The sequence below is a fragment of the Melospiza georgiana genome, chromosome 1, assembly GCF_028018845.1.
Source record: "Melospiza georgiana isolate bMelGeo1 chromosome 1, bMelGeo1.pri, whole genome shotgun sequence".
In the NCBI taxonomy this organism is placed as follows: Eukaryota; Metazoa; Chordata; class Aves; order Passeriformes; family Passerellidae; genus Melospiza; species Melospiza georgiana.
In genome coordinates this window covers 30,974,023-30,995,924 of record NC_080430.1, presented here as the reverse complement: position 1 = coordinate 30,995,924, position 21,902 = coordinate 30,974,023, and the positions used below count along the sequence as shown (strand labels likewise).

At 40.1% G+C, this 21,902-nt stretch overlaps 1 protein-coding gene across 12 annotated transcripts in view; it reads right to left on the bottom strand.

The window, feature by feature from the left end:
* HDAC9 (histone deacetylase 9) overlaps positions 1-21,902 on the bottom strand; it is a 454,940-nt gene that overhangs the window by 144,611 nt on the left and 288,427 nt on the right. For all 12 annotated transcript variants that reach the window (XM_058035907.1, XM_058036403.1, XM_058035984.1 and 9 more), the window contains one exon: positions 2,520-2,697. In XM_058035907.1, coding sequence (XP_057891890.1) covers positions 2,520-2,697 — 178 coding nt within the window. The remainder of the gene's footprint in view (positions 1-2,519; positions 2,698-21,902) is intronic.

The window sequence follows — 21,902 nt, the reverse complement described above, 5'->3', positions numbered from 1 at the left end:
TAAAGGATTTTCTAAAAGTCAAATAAGAATAAATAAAAACTGGGTCTGAGTTTCTTTCTTTCAAGCGGTCAATGAATAAATGCTAGGGCACCATCCAGATCCAGGAAATAGTATGAACAGATAAAGTCATTCTATACCATAACATACCATATGTTAATAATACACACAAATTGTTTTGTTGGGTTGCTTTTTTTTTCTCACAGAAACTCGTATTAGAACTGTTAGTGTTGCAGTTTCTGTTCATTGTCACTCCAAAGGTATCAGTCTCATAAAAATAGCTCTATTTTTGATGTACTCAAATGCTGGAGTGATAAAGGTTACATGTGCAGGTCTGTAAGCCTAGACACATGTCAGGGAAAGAGATTTCTTTAAGCAGAAAGGAAAGGCTTTACTGCAGAGCTGTGTGCTCTGGTCCATCAGCCAGGGGGTACTGGCTATTAGCATAGATACAGCTTGCAAGCAGGTACAGCCCCACGCTGCCAGTACCTAGATTATATAAAAGTACTGAGGGTACAGAGCAGAGATGGAGAAAAAGAAGTATAAAGTTGTAGGGCGGATGAAAATATGAGGATTTATTTTTTTTCGGTAATCGATAGAGATTATTACCTTGGATGACAGTGAAGGGAAGAAAAAAGATTCAGTAAAACAAGAATCAGGGATTCAAGAAAAAGATGTTTCATATTTTGAAAAAAGGAATTTAGTGGACTGACAATCTCAGTTGCAATAAGCTGGCCTTCCTTCCTTCCTTCCTTCCTTCCTTCCTTCCTTCCTTCCTTCCTTCCTTCCTTCCTTCCTTCCTTCCTTCCTTCCTTCCTTCCTTCCTCTCTGTCTGTCTCCCTGTCTCCCTGTCTCCTTCCCTCCCTCTCTTCCTCTCTTTTTCTCTCTCTCTTTCCATTGGTGTTCAGGTAGCAATTACTATAAGGGTAAATTTTGACTCTGCCTAATCTGACTGTCTGCATTTCCATGGCTGAGCCTATCAGGTTTCTTTGTGTCACATCTCAAACCCTTTATGCCAGGGATGTCCCGTTCCCATCACCGTCTCCATTCAGTGTTGTTGTACACAGTTTCATTCCTTCTCTTATTTTTCCATCTCAACTTCACACTTTCTTTCTTGATTAGTTCCACTAATGCCACAAGTCCACAGATCTATGTAACCCCCTTGACCCTACTCCCCTCACTGGGAATTATAAAAGATGTCAGTAAGCCTTAGCAATCAGGCTGAAGCAGCAGCTTTTTGAAAGGGACTGCAGGTTTTGGGGTTTTCTTTTTTTTTGAAATGGCAGATTTTTGAAAGGGACAGTGAAGCCTACACGCAGTGAGCTCACTTTTGGTGTGCTCTGCAAATCTTAGAATGAGTTTACAATGTTTCGGGGACTCTGTGAATACGACTAGAAATACAGTGGTCTGGTTTAGGAATCCTGTCTATACTTGGCTATTCTTTGTGGAGAAACTCGTGGAAAGTGAATTAGTATGTTTGTTCCTGTACAACCCAAATGTTTGTTACCCAACAGTAATAATACATTTTTGCTTGTGCCAAGGTCACATTCTGATTGGAAAGATGGGAGCACGTTGTCTCACAGTTACATACAGTGCCCACTAAGGACTCCATTCTTAATAAACTCATGGTCATAGCCTGAAAAAAATGCAAACTTTCAGGGCATGGGGAATTCTGCCAGCTGAAGGAAATATACTTCTGGCATAAATCGTCATAAACAGTAACTGCAAGTATTTCTTTCCCCCTCTTTTGTTTTTCTTTGTGCACAAAGTAAATCTTAGCTTCTGACCGTGTTTTAATGTGATACTGACATTCAGGCTTTTAAAAAGGTGGACTCTCATGCAAGGTTAGATTACCCACAATAAGAAATGAGGTTTCTGTGGTCATTTTCCTTCCTTTGACTGAAGATTTTTTAGGTTCTAATCACTTTTCTTTGGACAGCACATGCTTCCTGACTGACTGGAATGCCCAGGACACAAGGATAAAACCTGCCTCTGTGGACTCCACACAACTGCTGAATGACACAGAAGTTGTAACCATCAGCACTTAGTCATGCCTACAGCTTTGCTCTTTCTGTAGAGAAAGAGACCTTGAAGCAAAGACTGATTTGTCAGATGAAGACATTGAGAATTACATCACAGTTTTCCTCCTTACTGGTGGTCTTTCTTCAAATTATTAGTGGTCTCTTTACAAAACAGGCAACGAGAACACAAAGAATAGAACCAGAGAATAGAGAAATGAAAGAAAAAGCTACAAATGACTTAAAGGTACCAAAAATGCACCTGTTTCTGTATTGCTAGAGCTAGTCAATGATAATAATTTATGGCTGTGTGAATATTAACCCTGTGATTTATCAGCTGCACTGGTTGAGTTGGTGCCAGTATAGCATCATAAAACAGAGGAGCAATAGGGCTAAAACTGAGCACATTGCTGCAGGAGGCATTTGAGGTATTTAAGTCTGTTGATCCCACATGAACAAATGCATTTGCCCTGCCTATTAAAATCAGTCTTTAGGGAACCCTACCAGTTGTGTAGACATGCTGGCTGGGCTGGTCCATGTCTGGGTGAGGTAATGTGGAGTCAGTGGGGGAAGATGGGGTCCTGGAAAGTGGTCGATGTTTATCTGATCCTGCCATGCCAACTGTAGCCATCTGAGCCTGGTAGATTTGCAACTGGTGGACATGCTGATGTGCCAGGAACTCCTGTTTCCAAGAAAACAGCACAGTAGAAAGAAATGTGAGATGGGATCAAGTAAAACACTGAGGGAAACATGTCAACAAATTAAGTTCATTAGGTCAGGGCTGTAATAAACAGTGGGGACCCCCACCCCCCAATCTGTACCTAAGGCTCTCTCAATAAATCCATTCAACAGATGTTTTCACACTGACAGTGTGGTCTACTGACTTTGCTGGAGAGTAGGTGATGGCAGGCAACCTGTCAGTTCTCCCTGACAGGAAAAGCAGCTTCCCATGCAAAGGCTTATAAAATACAATGTTTTTCTAATATATTGAATACATAATATGATGTTAGAACATGCATTTTATGACTGTACACAAATAGAAGTTAAGTTTTCCCACAGCACTGAAAGTGAAAAGTGATGTTCTTACTACTCAGTACCAAATGCACTGAGCAACTGAGAGTCAAGTTTCTGCAGTTAACTCAGTTCCCAGAACTCCCTGGAAAGTAGCAATGATTTGCATATAGGTTTTCACAAATTGTTTAGAAATTCAGGAATTGTTATGTGAGATCCCACTTAGGAACCTTTTTTTTTTTGTCACAACTGCTGCTGGCTGTAGGCAGAGGCAAACACTTCAGGGAAATAGGCAGGTGTGAAAAGAGTATAACGGAGTAGAAAAGAAGATTTTTCTCTTCTGTTCTGTCAACAGATGGTCACTTTTGCTGACATGACAAAGGCTAAAACCCTGTGAAGCCAGTAGGAACCTGGCTCACTCCACAGAGTAGGATTGCTTCTCAAACCCTTTCCTTTCTGTTTTTCTTTTTTCTGTGCATGTAGTCCCAGAACCTCAGCCAAAAGTGGATGCTAGAGAAATATTTTCAAACCACTTAACATGAATTCAGTTGAAATTCACACTTGTGACTTACAACTGCAGGCTCTGTTTATCCTCACCTGGGCTCAATATACATGAATGCAGGAATACATATATATATATATGTGTGTGTGTGGCTTTTTCTTTTCTGTTTTTTTTTAATAAACCCAGTAACAATTAGCATTGCTGTGTGTGGTTGCTTGGGACAGCAGCTCAGAGGCCTGGCTTGGTCAAGGAGAGATTTCTGGCTGCTCAGAGAGGTGAAGCTGAGTTCAGGCTGTGTGGGAAGGCAGGTGGGAGTACCCCAGCCCATCACACACTGCAAAATAAATCGGCAGCTCATAGGATGTGAGAATGTCTACCCTGCATGTTATAAAAGAGGCCTTTATGCAAACAAGTGCTCATCAATAATAGCTGAAATGAGAATAAATGCTTTAAAAGGCAGCCCCAAAACCCACATTAATATCTAGGGTCACTACTTCAGTGAAATGACATAAGGTCATGGGAGAGGTAAATCAGCTGGGACCTTGTCATAAGTGACTAAATGAAGAAAAAAAGAGTAAGTAAAAAGAGGTTTTACAAAAATTGTCTTGGTTTAGAGTCATTGAACCATTTCCCTTCCTTTAAAAATACAGTCCCCAACTTTTCATACTGTTTTTTAAATGTTCAATGCCAGGATAGTGTTACATATTCCAGGAAATATCTTGAGCTATCTGAAGAGGTCTGTGTATCCATCTCTGAACATAATAAAACTTAACATTCGGGAATTTTTTTCCTGAAATCTCTTTTTGCTTAGTTTTGGTAAGAATTTTGATTGTGATAAATTTTCAGAGGAGATTTTTTTGTTGTTGTTCTCATAGGCATACATATCTTTTACAACCTTTTCTGAGAGTGTGTGTGATTGGAGACGAGTGAAGAATGCAAGGACACAATATTGTGTGGAATATTCTCCCTTTGGAGAACAGAAGTAGATACATTCCTTTGCGAGAATTTAGCATTCACTTTCCTCAAGGCTGGCTTAGTGGACAATAAAGTAGGCACAGGAGGTATTTTGCTATTGATTACCCCCTGCATCCCAGATCAAATGATGGCAGCAGCACTGTCTGTCTGATGCTCATGGATTCACAATCACCTGCCTACTCTTCTAAACTCCCTGCTGAGGAGTTTGGAAGGAGCCAAACTCCTGCCTGCAGGAGCCATTCATGGCACAGAATTTTGCTGCCAGACAGGAAATCTGTGGAATTCTGCATTGTTATTTCTGCTGCTCTCCTCAACTTGTATGTTGTCTTCATTGCATTAATTAAATGGATGCTGTCTCTGTAGTTGTTTGAGCAAGGGATTTTCTGATGTATCTTTCAATGCTCATACATGTTAATGATTCATTAATTGAGTTCACTTTTCTGATAATCATTAGAGTACAGAAGACAAAAGGATTTATTCACTTTTGGAATGTTCTTCAAGCTAGTAAAGGTGCACCAGTGGATTGTGGTAGTCTTCACCAAACATTATTACTGGAACATATTACTTAAAGAAGTCTTGGAAATTCAGCTGTCATTGAGGGCAGATGGATGCTGTCTCCATTTGGATTTCCTCAGGGCTGGATGACTCTGAGCTCTGAGGATTTAGAGCTGCCCTTCTTTTGCTTACAGACCTGAATTTCTGTTTTGCAATATCTGCACTTTTTTTTCAGTAAAGCTGCAAGTTTGTCATTGGGTTAATATCTAAAACACAATCATTCCAGGTCTCTGATCTAAAAAAGTCAATTTAAGTGGGCTTTTTTTGGTTTGTTTGTGGGTTTTGGGTTTGTTTGTTGGTTTGGTTTCTTTGTTTTGATGTTATTGTTTTGGTTTATTTTTGCTGGGTTGTTTGTTTTCTGGGTTTAGGATTTTTTTTACAGTATCTTGAACAAGATGGAAAAAAAAGTCTAGAATATAACACAACACAGATAACTTTGTGAGATGTTCCTGACTTTGTTTCTAAAGTGATTTTGTGTTTGTGTCTGTGTAGTCAATAGAAACAATATTTTTTATGCAGATGAAAAAATTGAAAATTTTTTTAAATATGTATCAATCTGTGTGAACATCACCTAAACTAGACATCTATTTCAGCACTTTGTTGGAGACCAAGAATACAGCCTATTCTTTCTCTCCTCCATTTACAGGTTAAAGTGGGTCCTATTTATGTCATTCTCTCCTCCTCAAATGAAACCAGGAACATACTGTGTTTGACACATATTTTTCAACATAATCTGTTCAGGGAAGGAGAAGAAATTTTTGGAAGGTTCCATGGACATTGCATGACACCTGCTTTAATTTCTGAAGACACAGAAAATCTTTTAAAATTTCTGTGAAAATCTTTTAAAATTTCTTAAAAATAATTTGTCTCACAAGGCTTTTACCAAGGCTTACATCCTCTCGTGGCGTCCAGATCCTTTAACTGTAATATTAAAAAACTGTAGACATCAGCAAAGTTTAGACTTCTTTAGATTTTAGTCAAAGTTTTAGGTTAACTTCCTGATTAGGTTTTATTTTACACACAACAGGCACTCATGAAATACATATATTTTTTCCAGCCACCTACATATTTGTGCTGTAAGCATTTCTGATACTCTGAGTCACAGACAAGTGGATTAATGCAATGAGTAATGTGGATAATCAACACACTTATCTGGCTCCCCAAATGCCCACCTGGCCTCTGGAAGGGATTAAAGGAACACAATGAATTCATCTTCAGGTTTTATGTGTTGCAGCCCTGCAAACACATGTCCGTCTCTCCAGCAATATGACAAAAGCTGTATTTGCACATCTGCAGGGCGAGTGATTTGTGTGAATATATTTGGAGCATTTCTAAGGTAACCTGAGCCCTGTCTGCCCGGCATGGAGCCTGCTAGTTCCAGGTGCCTGAGATTAGTTTATTAGTAGAGGCAAGCAATTAGGGCCTCTGCTGGAGCTGGTGGAGGGCCATCCATCCCCTTCCACAGAAACAAGCTCAAGCTCTCAGTAATTATTTTGAGAAGGAATTTTAGAATCAGTATCTAAAAAGAAGATGAGCCTTTTGGGAGCATGGGAGGTAAATATTTGTTGTTTTCCTAGTATTACTGTAAGGTTTGTTTAGCAGGGTTTTGGATTAATTTGGGTTAGTGTGAATATTCCTTTCATGTAGAAGTGTAATTTGCACATTTTAGAGTTAAATGTTTTGTAAATTCTAATATTTTAATGAAGTCTGTTTACTTATTTCTACTGGTGTGAGACCTGATAAATCACAAGTACATTTTGTTGGATTATTAGATGGTCTGTGTTGGAGGATAAAGCATAGGTGAGCTGTCTACATATTAACAGTACTTTGAACTGTTATGTTTTGTGCAGAGAAAAAAAAATATGTGGGATTCACACATAAAAGCTTTTTTTTGCCTCTTAGCAGTCTGGTTTTTTTAATTTAATGTGTTAATATTTAGTCACAGCTAAATAAATCCAAAGATTTGTATGTCTGTAGCATAATCCTGCATGTGTATAGGCATATTCACACCTCTCTTCAGGGTTTATGCTTTGGCTTTTTTTTCATTGTGGTAGAGAACTTTTTTTCCTCTTAGGGAGAGCAAATTTTACATTTCTTAATAATATGATTGCTACTCTCATGTATTTGTGGCCAGGTTTATATTCCTCTCTTGTTGTGCCTTTGGTGCATTCTCCTGAAGTATGAAGTGTGTTCTAATTTCTATAGACTTGTAAAAGTCTTGCCATGTTTTGTCTGTCCTGCCTTCCTCTCCCAAAAGACCTTAAGCACTACTAACCTTACAAAGCTTTTCCTCTCAAAGCATTTTTGGTGGTCTGTTTGCTAATTTCCACATGATTTTCAGAAAATTACCCAAAGGATGGGTAATTTCCTGATGGGGAAAGCTACATGCAAATGCTTCAGAAAGTTTTGCCCTAGGTAAGGATGAAAACAAGACCTGCTGCCTTTCAGACCTTCCTCTCTCTCCTTCTTTTGAAGGATATTTCTGATGCCTGCTCTGATGCCTTGTCTCACCCCATGGCTCCTGTTGGAGTAGGACCTGTCCAGACCCCTGTGGCAACATGGGAACAGAGCAACCTCAAATCCTGCCACTTTTCTTCTCTACCACCCTCCTAGGCTTCCCACCTTCCCAGTGCAGCTGAATGCATCCAAAGGATGTCCCAGCCAGCCAGTGACTGCATCCAGCAAAAAGGCTTCTTCAGCTTGCAGCAAACAGAGCTCAGTTCTGCCTTAAAGTCCCTGTGAAGGCAGTCTTGGCCCAAACTAACACAGCATCATCCAAAGTCTGACTGAATCAGAAATTCTGGTCACCCAGAAACTTCTCCTTCAACCCGGTAGGTAGTTAACAGTCCTTCAGAAATATCATACAATATATTAATAGGTTTGACCTTGGTTATCCTCAGAAGTGACAGAAAAAAGCATAGAAAGCAATGAAAGCCTGTACAAAGGAGTTTTGTTCCTTGGGACAAAAAACTGTGGGTAAGTGGAATTTTTAGCAATTTTCACACAGGAGTTTTTTGAAGTGCTGTTTTGCCTACTGTCCTCAAGCAGAACCATAACTAGCTGCCTTCAGAAACCAAGCAAAAATAGGTCCTGAGGTCTTCAAAAAAAAAAGTGTGCGAACAAATGTGAAAGTGTAGGAAAGGTGTCTCTCTGTCAATATATAAAACCTAAAATAGAAATCAGTCTGGGATATCCTTGCAAATGAATGTCTTGAGACATCTTTTTAACTTCTCTGTCACTTGGAGAAAACACATCACTGAGATGTCCTACCAGTTTCTATTTTTGACAAAACCACATGTGTAGCCACCAACTTCCATGGTCATCAAAAACCCCAGCATCACAATCTGAAATGTAGTCAACCACAAACTCAGAATCAGCATTTTTATGAAAAGTAAGTAAATTACAAGTATGATTACAGACACATAGATTGAATAGGTAGAAATGGATTTAGAGCAAGGAAAAGCATAGACAGGAAAAAACAGGACAGTCAGCCTTGAGGCAGCTGGATATATATTTTCACATGTTATCAAGATGTTTATAGAATTTGGATTTCTCTTGCTGTAATCCAAGGAATCACCCTCAACCAGTTTTTCTTCCCTTTCCTGGAGCTGCAGAGCTGCTGCTGTAGAGTTCCCTGTCCCTCTCCTACCATCCTTCCCTTCTAGCACAGGAGTGCCTTTGGGGTGACGAAAAATGTTATAAAATTTACAACAGTTTTAGGCCATTAAATAGCGGAAGAGCAAAGACTCTTAATGGGATAACGAGAGCATGCTCCTTTATCGAGGCACATAGGACATAATGCGTTTTGGCCATGGGGTTGCATGGCTAAATGTGCAAGTGCTGGCTGGAATCACAGCATGTAGGATGTAACAGCAGGGTCAGGACCCTCCCTTTTACCTCTGCATGAGGAGGTGGATGGGCTGCTGACATGTGCTTTTAAAGGGAGAGAGGTTAAAAATTACCTCTCTTGGACAGAAAGATTCCAGAAGCCTGACCATCTTAACATAACCCATGTTGGTGCCATGTAAGGGAGGAATCAAGGTGGTCACAAGGTTTGAGAAGTTTTCAGCTATCTTTGTTAAGAAACATGAACCAAGCAGTCATTATGTTGAAACCTGGTTGATTAAGAAGAAAGGAATTATGGAAGTGACTGAAAATGGTTGCCCGAAAGTCAGAGCATTTTTACTGGAGGGAAATTCCAGGAGTCCAACTGAGCTGCTGGATTCACTCCTGGTTCCTGCTCCTGTGAGACCTGCCTTCTCTGCTCCCGACATTGGCAGGTACTTGACTTCTGTCACTCCGCCTAAATTGCTGACTGCACTGTGCGCAGCACTCATCCAAAGAAAATGCAGCACCTCCTCAAAAGCTTCACTCCTGGCTGAATCTTTTCCTCTCTTTCTGACTCTCCCAGATACTTAATACAAATGTACAAATAATTGGGGGTACAATAAAGGGGAAAAATAGACCACCTGAATATCTTGTGGTAATTTTTTTTTTTGTTGTTGTTCTTTAAGGAAACCTCTGAAGAGGTTTCTTGTTACTTTATTGCTTTTACTGACTTTCCAGAAGTCACTTGGTGCTTTCCAAAATAAGAATGCAGGGAAGAATGAATGCAAAAGGAAAATACAACTGTTCATGTGTCTTGCCCTAACTTTCAGTATTAATAAGTATTTTCTTCTTTTACTTAGATATGAAGAATAAATAGGCTCTATAATAACGTTTAATGGTTACAACCACCTAATCCTAATAGCTTTCTGAAATCAAGAAGTTGATATGTTGGCCAAAACTAATTAATGATAACATCAACTGTCCCACGTGTTTCATTGCTTTCAGAAATGTCACCCAACTCTCTTCAACAGTATTGGCAAATCAGTTTGGTGTTACTTTATGCAGACCATTTCAACAACTTCCATTTTTCTGCTCTTCATCAGAACTACTTTTGTAGCAGACTTGTATGATTCTTTTTAAGTGAAAAATCATTACTTTGGCCTTCACACAGAAAAATAATATTCTCCAGACTAAAGTCATTAGCAGTCCTGCTGCAAATTTGTGTTTTCTGTGTATTTCAATGATTCTGCTTTGGGTTTATAGACAATTCTTTTGAGTTCAGGTTTTATTGTAGAATTAATGAAAATTACTTGGATCTGACATATAAAAAGAAAATCTTGGAAAACCCTGCTCTTCAATATAGACTCGAGACACACTAACACATCAGTGGCTAAGTATAAAATCATGAGGGTTTACAGATGCCTCCTCCCTTGTATGGAGGTGCAGTGAGGTCAGAAAGGGACCATATGGTCACCAAACATTAGAGCCATCACTGGGGTGTTTGACCAACTCTGTTCTCTCTCTATAGAGCATTTGTGCAGGTCACTGTATCTAATGCACAAGGCTGAGGGATGAACAGATCCAGAGCAGCCCTGCCAAAAAGGACCTGGGGTGCTGGTGGGTGAGAGGCTGGACATGACCCAGCAATGTGCACTCCTAGCCCAGAAAGCCAAATGTATCCCGGGCTGCATCCCAAGCAGTGTGGGCAGCGGGTGAGTGAGGGGATCCTGCCCCTCTGCTCTGCTCTGCTCTGGTGAGACCCCACCCACAGTGCGGTATCAGCTCTGGGGTCCCAGCACAGGAAGGACAGGGAGCTGTTGGAGTGTATCCAGAGGAGGGCTGCCAAGATGATCAGAGGGCTGGAGCACATCTCCTGTGAGGAAAGGCTGACACAATTGGGATTGTTTACCCTGGAAAAGAGATGGCTTCAGGGTGAGCCAATTGTGGCCTTCCAGTAACTGGAGGAAGCCTACAAGAAAGATGGAGAGGGACTATTCATGAGAGCATGCAAGGACAACAGGGAAGGCTTCAAACTGCAAAAAAAAAAATAATCTAAATTTAGATTTCATATCAGAAATAAATTCTTTACTGTGAGGGTGGTGAGCCACCGGAATAAGTTGCACAAAATTGTGGATGCACCATCCCTGGGTTTGTTAATGGCTGGGTTGGATGGGGCTCTGAGCAATCTGGTTTAGAGGAAGAAGTCCTTCTCCATGACAGGGAGTTTGGAACTAGATGACCTTTAAGTTACATTTTAACCCAAGCCATTCTGTGGGTCTGTGACTTTTACCCCTCTGAAGATTTCAGAGAGGGTATACTGTCAAATCTCACACCTTACTTCAATGTCTTTAAAATGCCCACAGGCAACGTTTTTCCAACATATATGTAGTAAGAAATAGAGTTTCTTGAAAAATTGTCTATGTACACATGCACATCTGCAGCTATCACAAGATATTTTAAAACATTTTTCTCTCTTCAGTGCAGTGTCCTACTACACTTTTTGGATTTTGGAACACAAGGAAATAGTGATATACAGGGAAATGGTGATATAACTTGAGACTACAAAATGAAAGATTTGAATATAGGAAATATGCTGCAGATAGAAAAAGAAACTGTCACAAAAATCCTTTCAGATCTGTTCTATATATTTAGAGTTCTACATAGTTGTAGAATGCTCTATGCATTTGTAGAATATATATATTTCTGCAACAAACAAGTACAGCTTGTATTTTTTAATTTTTATTTGGGATAAGATCAATTTATTTGTAATTTGAATAAAAATTGAATTGAACATCAAAGATTACTTACAAATATTTCCCACTTTGTTTTCTCAGCCTAGGGTTTGCTGCTTTAAACATAGTGGGAGAATTGACAGAATAGGTAGATTGAAAATGGAGGGGAAAACCCTTATGTTTACTGATTTAGGAACAATTAGAGGGTTAAAAACAAACAAGGAAAATGTTATTTACTAGCATAGCACAGATTGTATAATGCAAACTGCAAGATAAATGATGCAGTTTCTTATTCCTTAAGTAAATCTCCAAACTTAAAATGCAAAGTAACTTTCAGCAGATACCATATTACCTGTTCTGTTTCATGAGAAGGATAAATTTTGGGCAACTTACTCCAGTGGCCCTTTTCTTTTTTTTTTTTTTTTTTTTTTTCCAGAGGATAGATGCTTAGTATTTAGAATTGCTATCTCTTTGTTTTAAAGGCCAGCTGAGATAGTGGTGTCTCAATTCATATATTGGGGAAGGCAGCCCTGAAGATCAACTCCTGTGCTGATGAAGTCCCTTAGAACCACTCTCCCTGTGGTCTGATGGCAGCTTGGGAGAACATCCACGTGCTGGAGATTGTCTTGGAGTTAGTGGCTGAGCAGGAAGACCAGAAGCAGTGGGGAAGAGGCAGATGAGCCAGCTGGGATGCACAAATACAGCATCCTGAGAGCTGTGTGGGTGCAGTCCACGAGCAGAGGCCTTCCAGTAACTCAAAAGGAAGGACCTGGTAGTCAGTGGAGAAGGCAACCTCCTCCAATCATAAGTTATAAAACATTCAGCTCTGTTTTGGATTATTTACACAGTTGTAAGTCTAGATAAACTAGAGGGGAACCAAGAAACTTTTTTGTGGGTTTTGACTGGGATATCTGAGAGAAGGACTTGTCACTTCAACAGCTGCCTCTTAAAGCATTGCCCACAAAGGAGGGAGACAGAATTCTTGCAGCCATACAAAACTCATTAAAAATATATACTGGAAAATATTGCACCAAATAAAAAGCTACAAATTTAACTATATCTAGTGAAACCTGGGAGGACAGAGTGGAGGAATCCTGAGAACCAGTCAAAGCAAAATGTTAATTCTAATTGTTGTATTTAGTTGGCCTTGTGTTGTGACAAGTTTGTTATTATGCAGATTTCCTACCTGCCACCTTCTATGGGAGGATTTTACCAAGTGAAGTTATGCAGACAATTCCCCTTGCTTCTTACCTCTTTATTCGTAATTATGTTGGCCCTGTGTTCACTCAAGATAACATTATAGCTGTCCCCAAATTCTCTCCATTTGGGGCCTGTGACAAACAAAATCTTTCAGTGCCTGGAATAATTTTTTTTCCTCTGTTGCAGAAGTGTAGCTATTAACATGCTGAAAACAAAGCTGTGCTTGTTTACTGTCTGACAGTGGGTTAGTAGGTGTTACGAATTTTCACTGGTTTAATTTTGTAAATGTCGTTTTTCTTCAGACAGATATATAATGTAATATATTGTGCTTAAGGTTTTTTTTTTAATTTTTATTTTTGCTAGGAATGTTACCTTTCCTGCTCAGTAATAAGTTTTATGAATATGATGTGTGTATATATATATATATATATATATATACATATATATATATATATACATATATATATATATATATACACACACCTTGCATTATACTATTCAATTAAAGATTATAATGAAAATAATCTGTAATTTATCTGCTACATAGAGAGTATTCTTGTATGAAGAAGCTAAGGTGTAGACGTTATGGATCCAAAGTGCACAAGGATTGGAAATCCTGATTTTTAAGTCCTTTCCTTAACCACTGGATCAGTAATAATTGCATTGTATCAATAATATTCTCCATTTCTGGCTTTCCATCTGGTTTAATTATGAGATAATGCAGCACTGTGGCTTTCTGTGTTTCTTATTACAACTGATAGCCATGGAGGTATGGTCAGAAGCTGTTTTGGTTTGATGGTGCTGGATTTGATAAAGGATAAGAGAAAGATGTTGGAGCAATTGTCATTGTACAATATCACAGCTTTTAGGTATTGCTCAGACAAACTAAAAGCTGTGATCCCTACTCTATAATCTTTAAGCTGGGTGCAAAAGGGCTCTGAGCACACTGGGTGAGGAGAGGGAGGCTGATCATCCCTATCACCCACAATGAGGCATTTTGACAAAGTGGTGAAAGAGCTCATGGAACTTTGCAGCTTCTGTGTCTTTGGGGTCAGTATGGTCCTTAGTCTTGCTGGGAACATCCAGTCCATTTTCTTACCAACCTCTGGAAGCATTAAACCAACTCAGAGAAATCAGGAGGACAGGCAGTCACATAACATGTGTGCACACATCATGACGTGTGGGCACATCGTGCCACAGCCAACCTTTGGGGCCACTGTGAGTCCCAAGAGATGTGCTGACAGCACTCCAAGCAAGGTAGTGCCAAAGCACTCCAAACAGCTGGCACCCCACATCCATGCCATTGCATTCAGGATGGCCTGGAAGCCCTGCTGGCCACTGGAAACCTCCTGAAAAGGAATGGATGCTGTGAAATATATCTCAGACAAATATATCTCAGAAATGTATCTCAGGCCCTTGGCAGAGCTGCAAAGGTGGGCTGAAAGCTTTGAGTGCTCAAGGCACTGGGGGCTGCCAGCCCAGCAATTCCTGTTGGAACTCCACAAGACAAGGCATGTTTGAAGGTTCCTTCCCAGGAACCACCGGGGTTAAACCTGACCTGATTGCAGTATCAACAGATATGCTAAAAATGACAGATTTAGCCCTGAGCCCAACCAGAGAACCTAATGCTGTCCAGAGGCCCAGCCACAGGCAGTGAGCTTCTCAACTTCTTCCCTCTCTCCCTTTCCAAATCCTCCTCTGACTATGGGTATTGGGGTTTCTCTTTGCTACTCTTGGTACAAAAATGTAATTAGAGCAATTAAACAATAGCAACATTCAAAAAGGGAGAAAATTGGTAAGATTGGGGCCAAGCTTTTGGCTTTTTCGGACAATTTTAGAAATATCCCTGGTTTTCTTCATAAAAGTTCAGATTCACATATCCAAGTGACTCCTTGGCTATTAAAATGTGCTTTACATATGGATATAATTTAATTCATAAGAATCTGACAACTGCTACCTGGCCTTCTTTGTTTATTTTTAGTCAGTCTACAGCGAACTTAAAAGACTTTTACTGTACAGATGGAAATAAGAGACAGGGTTGTTTCTCAGTTTTTCTCATGTGCATTGTGAGGCATCAATCTAGCCTATGACCAGGTTCTTTTTTTGTCCTTTTTTTTCCCCCCCAGCCTGGATTTAAGCCCTGATGACTGTTTCTTTCATATAGCAATATTTGCCAATGTCATAACACCCTATGTGTTATTGCACCCTAAAGAAGTTCCTGGGGCTCATTCTTTCTGGGAGAAGGCATCATGAAGTTGCAAGACTTCAGTAAATTTTATATAAAACTGTTAATTAGCTGGAGAATTCTGATTTTAGGTACCTCCAGGAGTTGCTCCAGGTACAAAACCCCAGAATATACTTTGAAAATTTGGGTTCAATACAACTTCAGGTGGAAGCATCTGCTGCCTTATTTAATCTCCAGCCTTTTGTGTGTGTGACAGTAAATGGTTACTGAGCTCCCTTTCAGAGCTGGATGGAGATTCAAAATATTTCAGTATAAAATGTGTAAAGTTACTCATGCTGATATGGCCAAAATTATTTTGAAAACTAAGTTTTGTTACCGGTGCAATGATTGCTAAGAGCAAAATTCATCGTGTTACAATGTAATTAACAGACTCCAACTTCATGTGGCAGGAAGGGAAACACGGTGCTAATTTATGAGTAGCTGCCACCTGAAGGCTGTGAGATTTTTGGCCCATTGAATCAAAAAAGACCAAGGGAATACCCAAGGCAAAAGCTAGTTATCATTGTATTTTGGTTTCTTTCACTTATTAAACTGTTATGATTTCAACCAGGGAGTTCTACTTTTTTCCCCTGATTTCCCCCACACAAACCACTGGGAAGGACTGAGCAAGGGACTGGGTGGTAGTTAGTTGCCAGCTGAGATTAAAGCATGACAGCATCAGAGGTATCTATTGGTGCCTGGGTAACCCTGGCCAGGAGAGGGAATTCCCACTGTCCCTGCTGCTGTGGGCAGCGCATTCCCATGGAGACAGCTTGGGGTGACCAATGCACACACTCCGCCTAAACCAGAGGTGTGAGTTGTCTCACCTCGTGCTTGTATTTTAATGAGAAAAAAGGGAGTGAAAAGCCCTGAGCAGGGGCCCGTGGCTGGCTCCTTTCAGCTGTGAAGAGTTTGTGTCCCCAGGGGCTCTCTGCTCCCCAGGGGCACAGGGGGTGTGAGAGCCTCTCTGTTCATTTAAGAAGGGTTACAGGGCCATGCTGCCCAAAGAGCTGCACCAGGGGCTGAAAGTCCCCAGAGAGGTTTGGGTCAAGTTAGGTTGCTTTGGGAGGATTCGGATCTCTGAAGATGTTTTGTTTTCATTCTTTGAATTAAAATTTAATTTAAGTAATTGGAATACATAATCCGTCTCGGAGGAATGCTGTCCTAATCTTGTCTCTTAGAAGAAAAAGCAGGATTTTCAGATTTTATCTGTTACTGATCAGCTGTATGAGCTAACACCAGTGTTCTAATGTCTCTGAGCCTTTGTGTCACCTTATCTCATCCTGGCTTTATCTCTTCTAACCATGGAGATTTCAAGTAGTTTGTCCTTTGCAATGAGACAGTTTGGTGCTCAGTACTAGGGGTGCTTGACTGCAGTTGGGGAGTTAAGGCATATAATATTTAATGAAAATCTACCTTAAAATTCCTCTTCCTTACACCCCCCTCCCCATAAAAAAAAAAATAAAAGGAAAAAACAGTGAGTTTCTTTTAGTTTGTTTTGGCATAGTACATAGGGTTCCAGTTACATTTCATATAAAAGAAAAAAAAAGAGGTAAATATAAGGAACAAGAGCAAAAGGAGAAAAAGTGAGAGAAGGGAAACTAGACAGGAGAGGTGGAGAGAGAACAAGAATCCAGCTTTAAAAAGACAAATCATAGCTCAGACTCTGGATCCAGGCACCAATATTCTTATCACCTGGAAATAGAGCACCACAAGTGTGGGTTTTGGAAATTCATACAGTATGAGGTTCAGTAAGGAAACCCTGATGCCCTACATCACTATGCAATGATAACTTCTATAAAAGTTTTTAAATTTAGAGTACCTCTGTTGTAATAGGAAAGCGTTTGAAATCTGTGGTTATTTTGGAAGGCTTTTGTTAATTGCTGTAGTCCACTGTAAAGCAGTCTCTCACCAGCAGTATAATACCTTATTTATTCAATTCCTCCCCAAACTCCCCAGAAATGAATTGCTGTGATGTGTGGTTGTGGTAGCCCCGTGGTCAGACAAAATCAGCTGAGAAAGCAGGGCTGGTTGTGCACCAGCTGCAGTGCCTGCCCACAGTCACTAACCTTTTTGGGAAAAGTCACTTCCATCAGCCAGGCCACTACAGGGCAGTGGCCGCAAGGCAGCAAAACACTGCTTGGAATAATTCTTTGCAGATGCCAGGAACCGGAAGTTTCAGGGAGAAAAATGAAAGCCATTCACTCTTGCAATGACACAAGCCTTTGATACAACAAAGTCAGTTGGACAGGGAGCTCCAAGGTCAGGAAGGCACGTAAAGATTGGTGATTAGAGAAATACTATATCAGCAAAGTGTGGCAAGCTATTAAAAGAAACTGTAGCTTTTATGATTGTGCTGCTGGAGCTTCCCCAGGGCTATTTATATTAGATATTGAGTTAAGCATAACTTATTTAGTCTCAGCATTCCAGAAAACATTTTGATGTCAGCTACTGAAGGAAAGTAAACACAAGGAGGAGGAAACAGGGCTGATCCCAAAAGATAAAAATTTTGTAATTTAATTTTGTGAACCCATGCATGTTAGAGCATTAAGAAAGAGGAATTTTAAAAAGCTTGATTTGACTTAAAGCGTGGTTGATAGAAGTATTTAGTCACTGTGCAGCTGGGGGAGGATGGGTGGAGAAACAGAGATGATTTATCACCTTGAGTACTTGCTACACCCTAACAAAGCATGAACACAGTTTTCTGTAGGCATTTTCATCTAGAGCAGATTTTATGCACATGTGTGGTTCTCATCTAATGCTGCGGGCCTGTGTGTATGTTAAGCCAAACTATTTGCTTAGCTGGGCTGTTTGCCCAGTGGATGTCCTGATGGCTGGTGACAGGGATTTGCCTGCCCTGTAGCAAGCAATTAAGAGTCTTTGGGACTGTAATTTAAGAATTGCTCTATGAGTCTGGACTCTTGGTCACTAAGCGAAGAATCAAAAGTCTGATCTAGACGCTGGTAAAGTCTGCACAGATATACAGATATTATCTCTCAGCTCAGCAGCTCCAGTGCAGGAATCATGCTTGTTTGTTTCTCTAAGAATAAGTCAATAAATCCATTGGGCAGTTCTGCTCATGGGCTGTCTGTTCTCTCAGAATAACACTGTGGATCTGAGGAAATTACAGGTATGAATGTAAAGTCAGGTGTGGTTTTCTTTGATTTGCCAGAACGAACCGTTTATTTAAGACTGAGGAAGTGGGAGTGCTGAAACCTCAAAGTCAAGTACAGCTCAACCCCCTTAACACAGGGGAGACACCTCAGCAGCAGCTCCTTGCAGAGGATTTGTTTCCTGCCATCTTGTCTGTGCTTTGATTCTTAGATTTATTTTTTAAAGGTGCTTTTAGATGGGAGGTTAGCACTTCCAGCTTTGTTTGAGTTCTGCAGAAAAAAGAGTGTGAAGGAATATAGTAGAACTAGAATAATGTTAGGGATACCACTCAGTAGATGTTATCTGTCCAGAAATGCTGTCCAAGATACAAGTTGTACTTCCTGCTACCTTGTTCTGCCCAGGTGTTTTAATATCATGTCATTTTGGATTTAGGAAAGATACCAGCCCTTTCATTTTCCTTTATCTTAGTAAAATATATGGTTTATAGATTGTGAAGACCATACTTTCGTGCTTTTCTTGATTAGCATACTTCCCATTCCATCACATCTTATTACTGATAAAATAAAGGTTTTCATTTAGATTGTGTAATTCTGCATTTCTGTGTTTGAATGAAAGACAACTTCCTCTTCCTTCTCACCTTGCTATGTATTTTCTTTACTAATGTTTTCACTGCAAAGAAATTTTCACTACCACAGAAATATCCCAGCTCTGCAGGTTGCTTATTAATGACCAGTTCTCCCAGACAGAGGATCATATTCCATTTAGAGAGCAAATGTTATGTCTTATGTCTGCTGGTTACCAAACATCACAGAGAGGATTTAGCAAATAAGGCTTTATTTGCATGCCTTCTGCCTAAAATTATACTAGTTAATAAAAAAACTTCCCACAGATATATTTTTTTCCCTTAATTACTTAGCCTTACATAGTAGTCCTAGTTCTTGGCATATTTAATAAGATGATGCTGGGCTATAAATTCTCTATCTCTTAATTTTCTCTATGTTAGCACTTTATTGCACTTTTAGCCTATGTTTAACAACAATACTTTACCCAGGAGTACCAGTGTATTTTGCATGTTGTGAAGATAGATTTGAAGCATTTTGGGATCCATAGCTAAAAACGGAAAAGGCTTGTCTTGTTGACAAAGATAATTCATGGCTCAAGGAAAAGGAAACAGAAATGTGTTTTACCCCAAAGCCAGACAGAAAACTAGTACACAAATTGAATAGAAGAATCTAAGTTTGGCTATGACTGAAGGATGAGATGAGCCAAAGCAGATTTATGATGATAAGAACACAAGAAATGGCTCACTGCATTAGGCCAGTCTATCATGACCAAAAATGTCTCAGACAATAGGAGTTGCTATTTAGTGAGAGCAAATGAGCATTGTTACCCTCTCTAATTTATTAGATGTTAGAGGCACATCCCTCTCTCTTTCCTTGAATATTGCTTATGACCCTGTTGTCCATGAATTGGTCTAATCCAGTTTTGTACTGCTCATTCTCAAATCTTCCATGGCAGCAAATTTCAGAATTTCACTACTCATGGTGCAAAGAAAAAAAAAAAAACAACAAAACAACCCCAAAAACCTCAAGCCTAAAAAACCCACCACACCAAAATGTTGTATGTTTTTAACTGATCTCCTCATTATTTCAGCAAAAGTTCCCCAATCTAATATTGCAGGATTTGATAAATAACAGTTTCTCATCCACTTTCCCTGCTGCCCTCCTGATGTTGTGAACGTCTTGGTATACCATAGCAGAGTTAGACATGCTTACCCAGAAGGGTCTGTGCACTTTTTCAGCCTCTCATAGTGATAATGTGGCCCTGGTTCTCAGTTGCACAAACTACCTTTCTGCTCAGCATTGTTGAAAATGGTCCTTTAATTGGTGTTTGTGCTGCTGACACACTCAGTGGAGAGAGGGCACTGCCAGCCCCTGCCAGGCTCCCTCCTGCCCCAGCATGCCCAAAATCTGCCACCTCTTCTCCAGGCCAAGGGGAGGCTGGCAACCAGACAGGGAAATCTTACTATTTAGGTGATATTCCCTAGGGGAGCATTTGAGAAGTGCATTTTAGTTTTATTTAAATGTTTAAATGTGTCTGGTTTATACTGCCATGGGTTTGCCTGTATAAAAGCCCCACATTCAATACAAAGTAACATGAGTTTTCCAAATGGCTTCCTCTACACTTCTGCTTCTATTTTTCAAACTCTTAATTTTGTCTTTCTCTCTCTCTTCTTCCCTGTGCTCCCCACTGGGAGAGGATGGTGTGTCTTTGCACAAGTCATTAGTGTGCCTGCATCAGTACTTGCAAGCAGTATGCAGTAAAACTTTGACTATAATGCAGTTTAGTCAAGAAATAAGAGACAAAGCCTAAATGCTGAGACCAGCACCAACATTAGAGGTTTGATATTAAATATATTGCCACTTTCTAATATTTTCAACTAAGAAATAAATCTCCTTTCTGTTGAAAGATAGTTCTGCCTTTGAAGATAGAATAACGTTTACATAAATGTTAAGGCCTTCTTTAATGTAGCTTTCATTATCTCCCATGTTCCCCCTTTCTCTGAAAGCTGAAGTGACTGATGTCAAGATCAAGAGAGTCAATCAATGCAGATACACTCCAGGACCCAGATAGGATATAAATCACCCTTACTCCCGACCACGGTAGACACCTAACTGAAGGACAGAAGTTTACATACTCACCATCCTTGTGGGGGAGGCTAAATTTCCCAGCCATTTACCTCAGGGCACCCCTCATTCATTAACCAATTGGGGTGCTTAGTATCACTTATCAAATAGGCTAATCAAAGTTTGAGAGAAAACAGCTCTTGACCATTTCGTGCCCTTTGAGCACTCCAGGGCCACCTCCCGCCCCTAGACTTTTATCTAATTAAAGTTAAAGAGGGGAAAATTAATCCATGGAAGAAAATGAGATAACAGCCACCACAGCAGACCATCCCAGAGCCTGGTTTGGCTTTCATCTACTGCTACCTGACAATTAACTCTTCAGCAGCACAGGAACCCCATTTCATGAGAGCAGAATCTGTCCCTTCACACAATGATGGGTGTTGTATTTTCATTTCTCACTGCTCCATGTTGCAGTTCCTCTACTTGTAATGGGTGAGGGCGAATTAAAAAGGTCATCCTTTACTTTCCCTCTCTCAAGCTTGACTTAGTGCTGTTTTCACTTGCAGAATACAAAAGTGAAAACTGTAATTTATTACAGTACCAGCAATTCAAGATGTTTTGCTTGGATCCTGTGCTTGCAATTGGTTACCAACATTCCAGCCTTTCTTGCTTTTGTTGGCTACAAGTTTATAACCCTCAATTTCATTCTCTAAATCTGTCTTTAAGAAGACATTTCACAACACAGAGTTGTGGGTTTTTTTTACCTAGGAAAAAAATGTGAAGTGTCCCTTTTGTAGATTCACTGCCATTTTTGTGGTGCTACTTGTGTTCCTGTTTGGTGTTCTTTTGTTTTAAACTCTTCTCTTTTAAACCACCTGATGGTAAACTTTCTGAATCCCAAAGGATCTTTCTTTAGGATCACTTGAACTTTTCAGCAGCTGAAACTTTGGCACTGTGAACAGCAGAAATAAGTTAACTCTGGTAACACAGCAGTTGTTAGCTGCACTGTGAATGGAGAAACTGGTGTTTTATGGGGTACTTGGGAGTGCTGAGCTGTGGCCCTGCAGCAGCAGCAAGCTGTGCTCCTGCAGCTCCAGCAGCACCTGCCAGCAGCAGCAG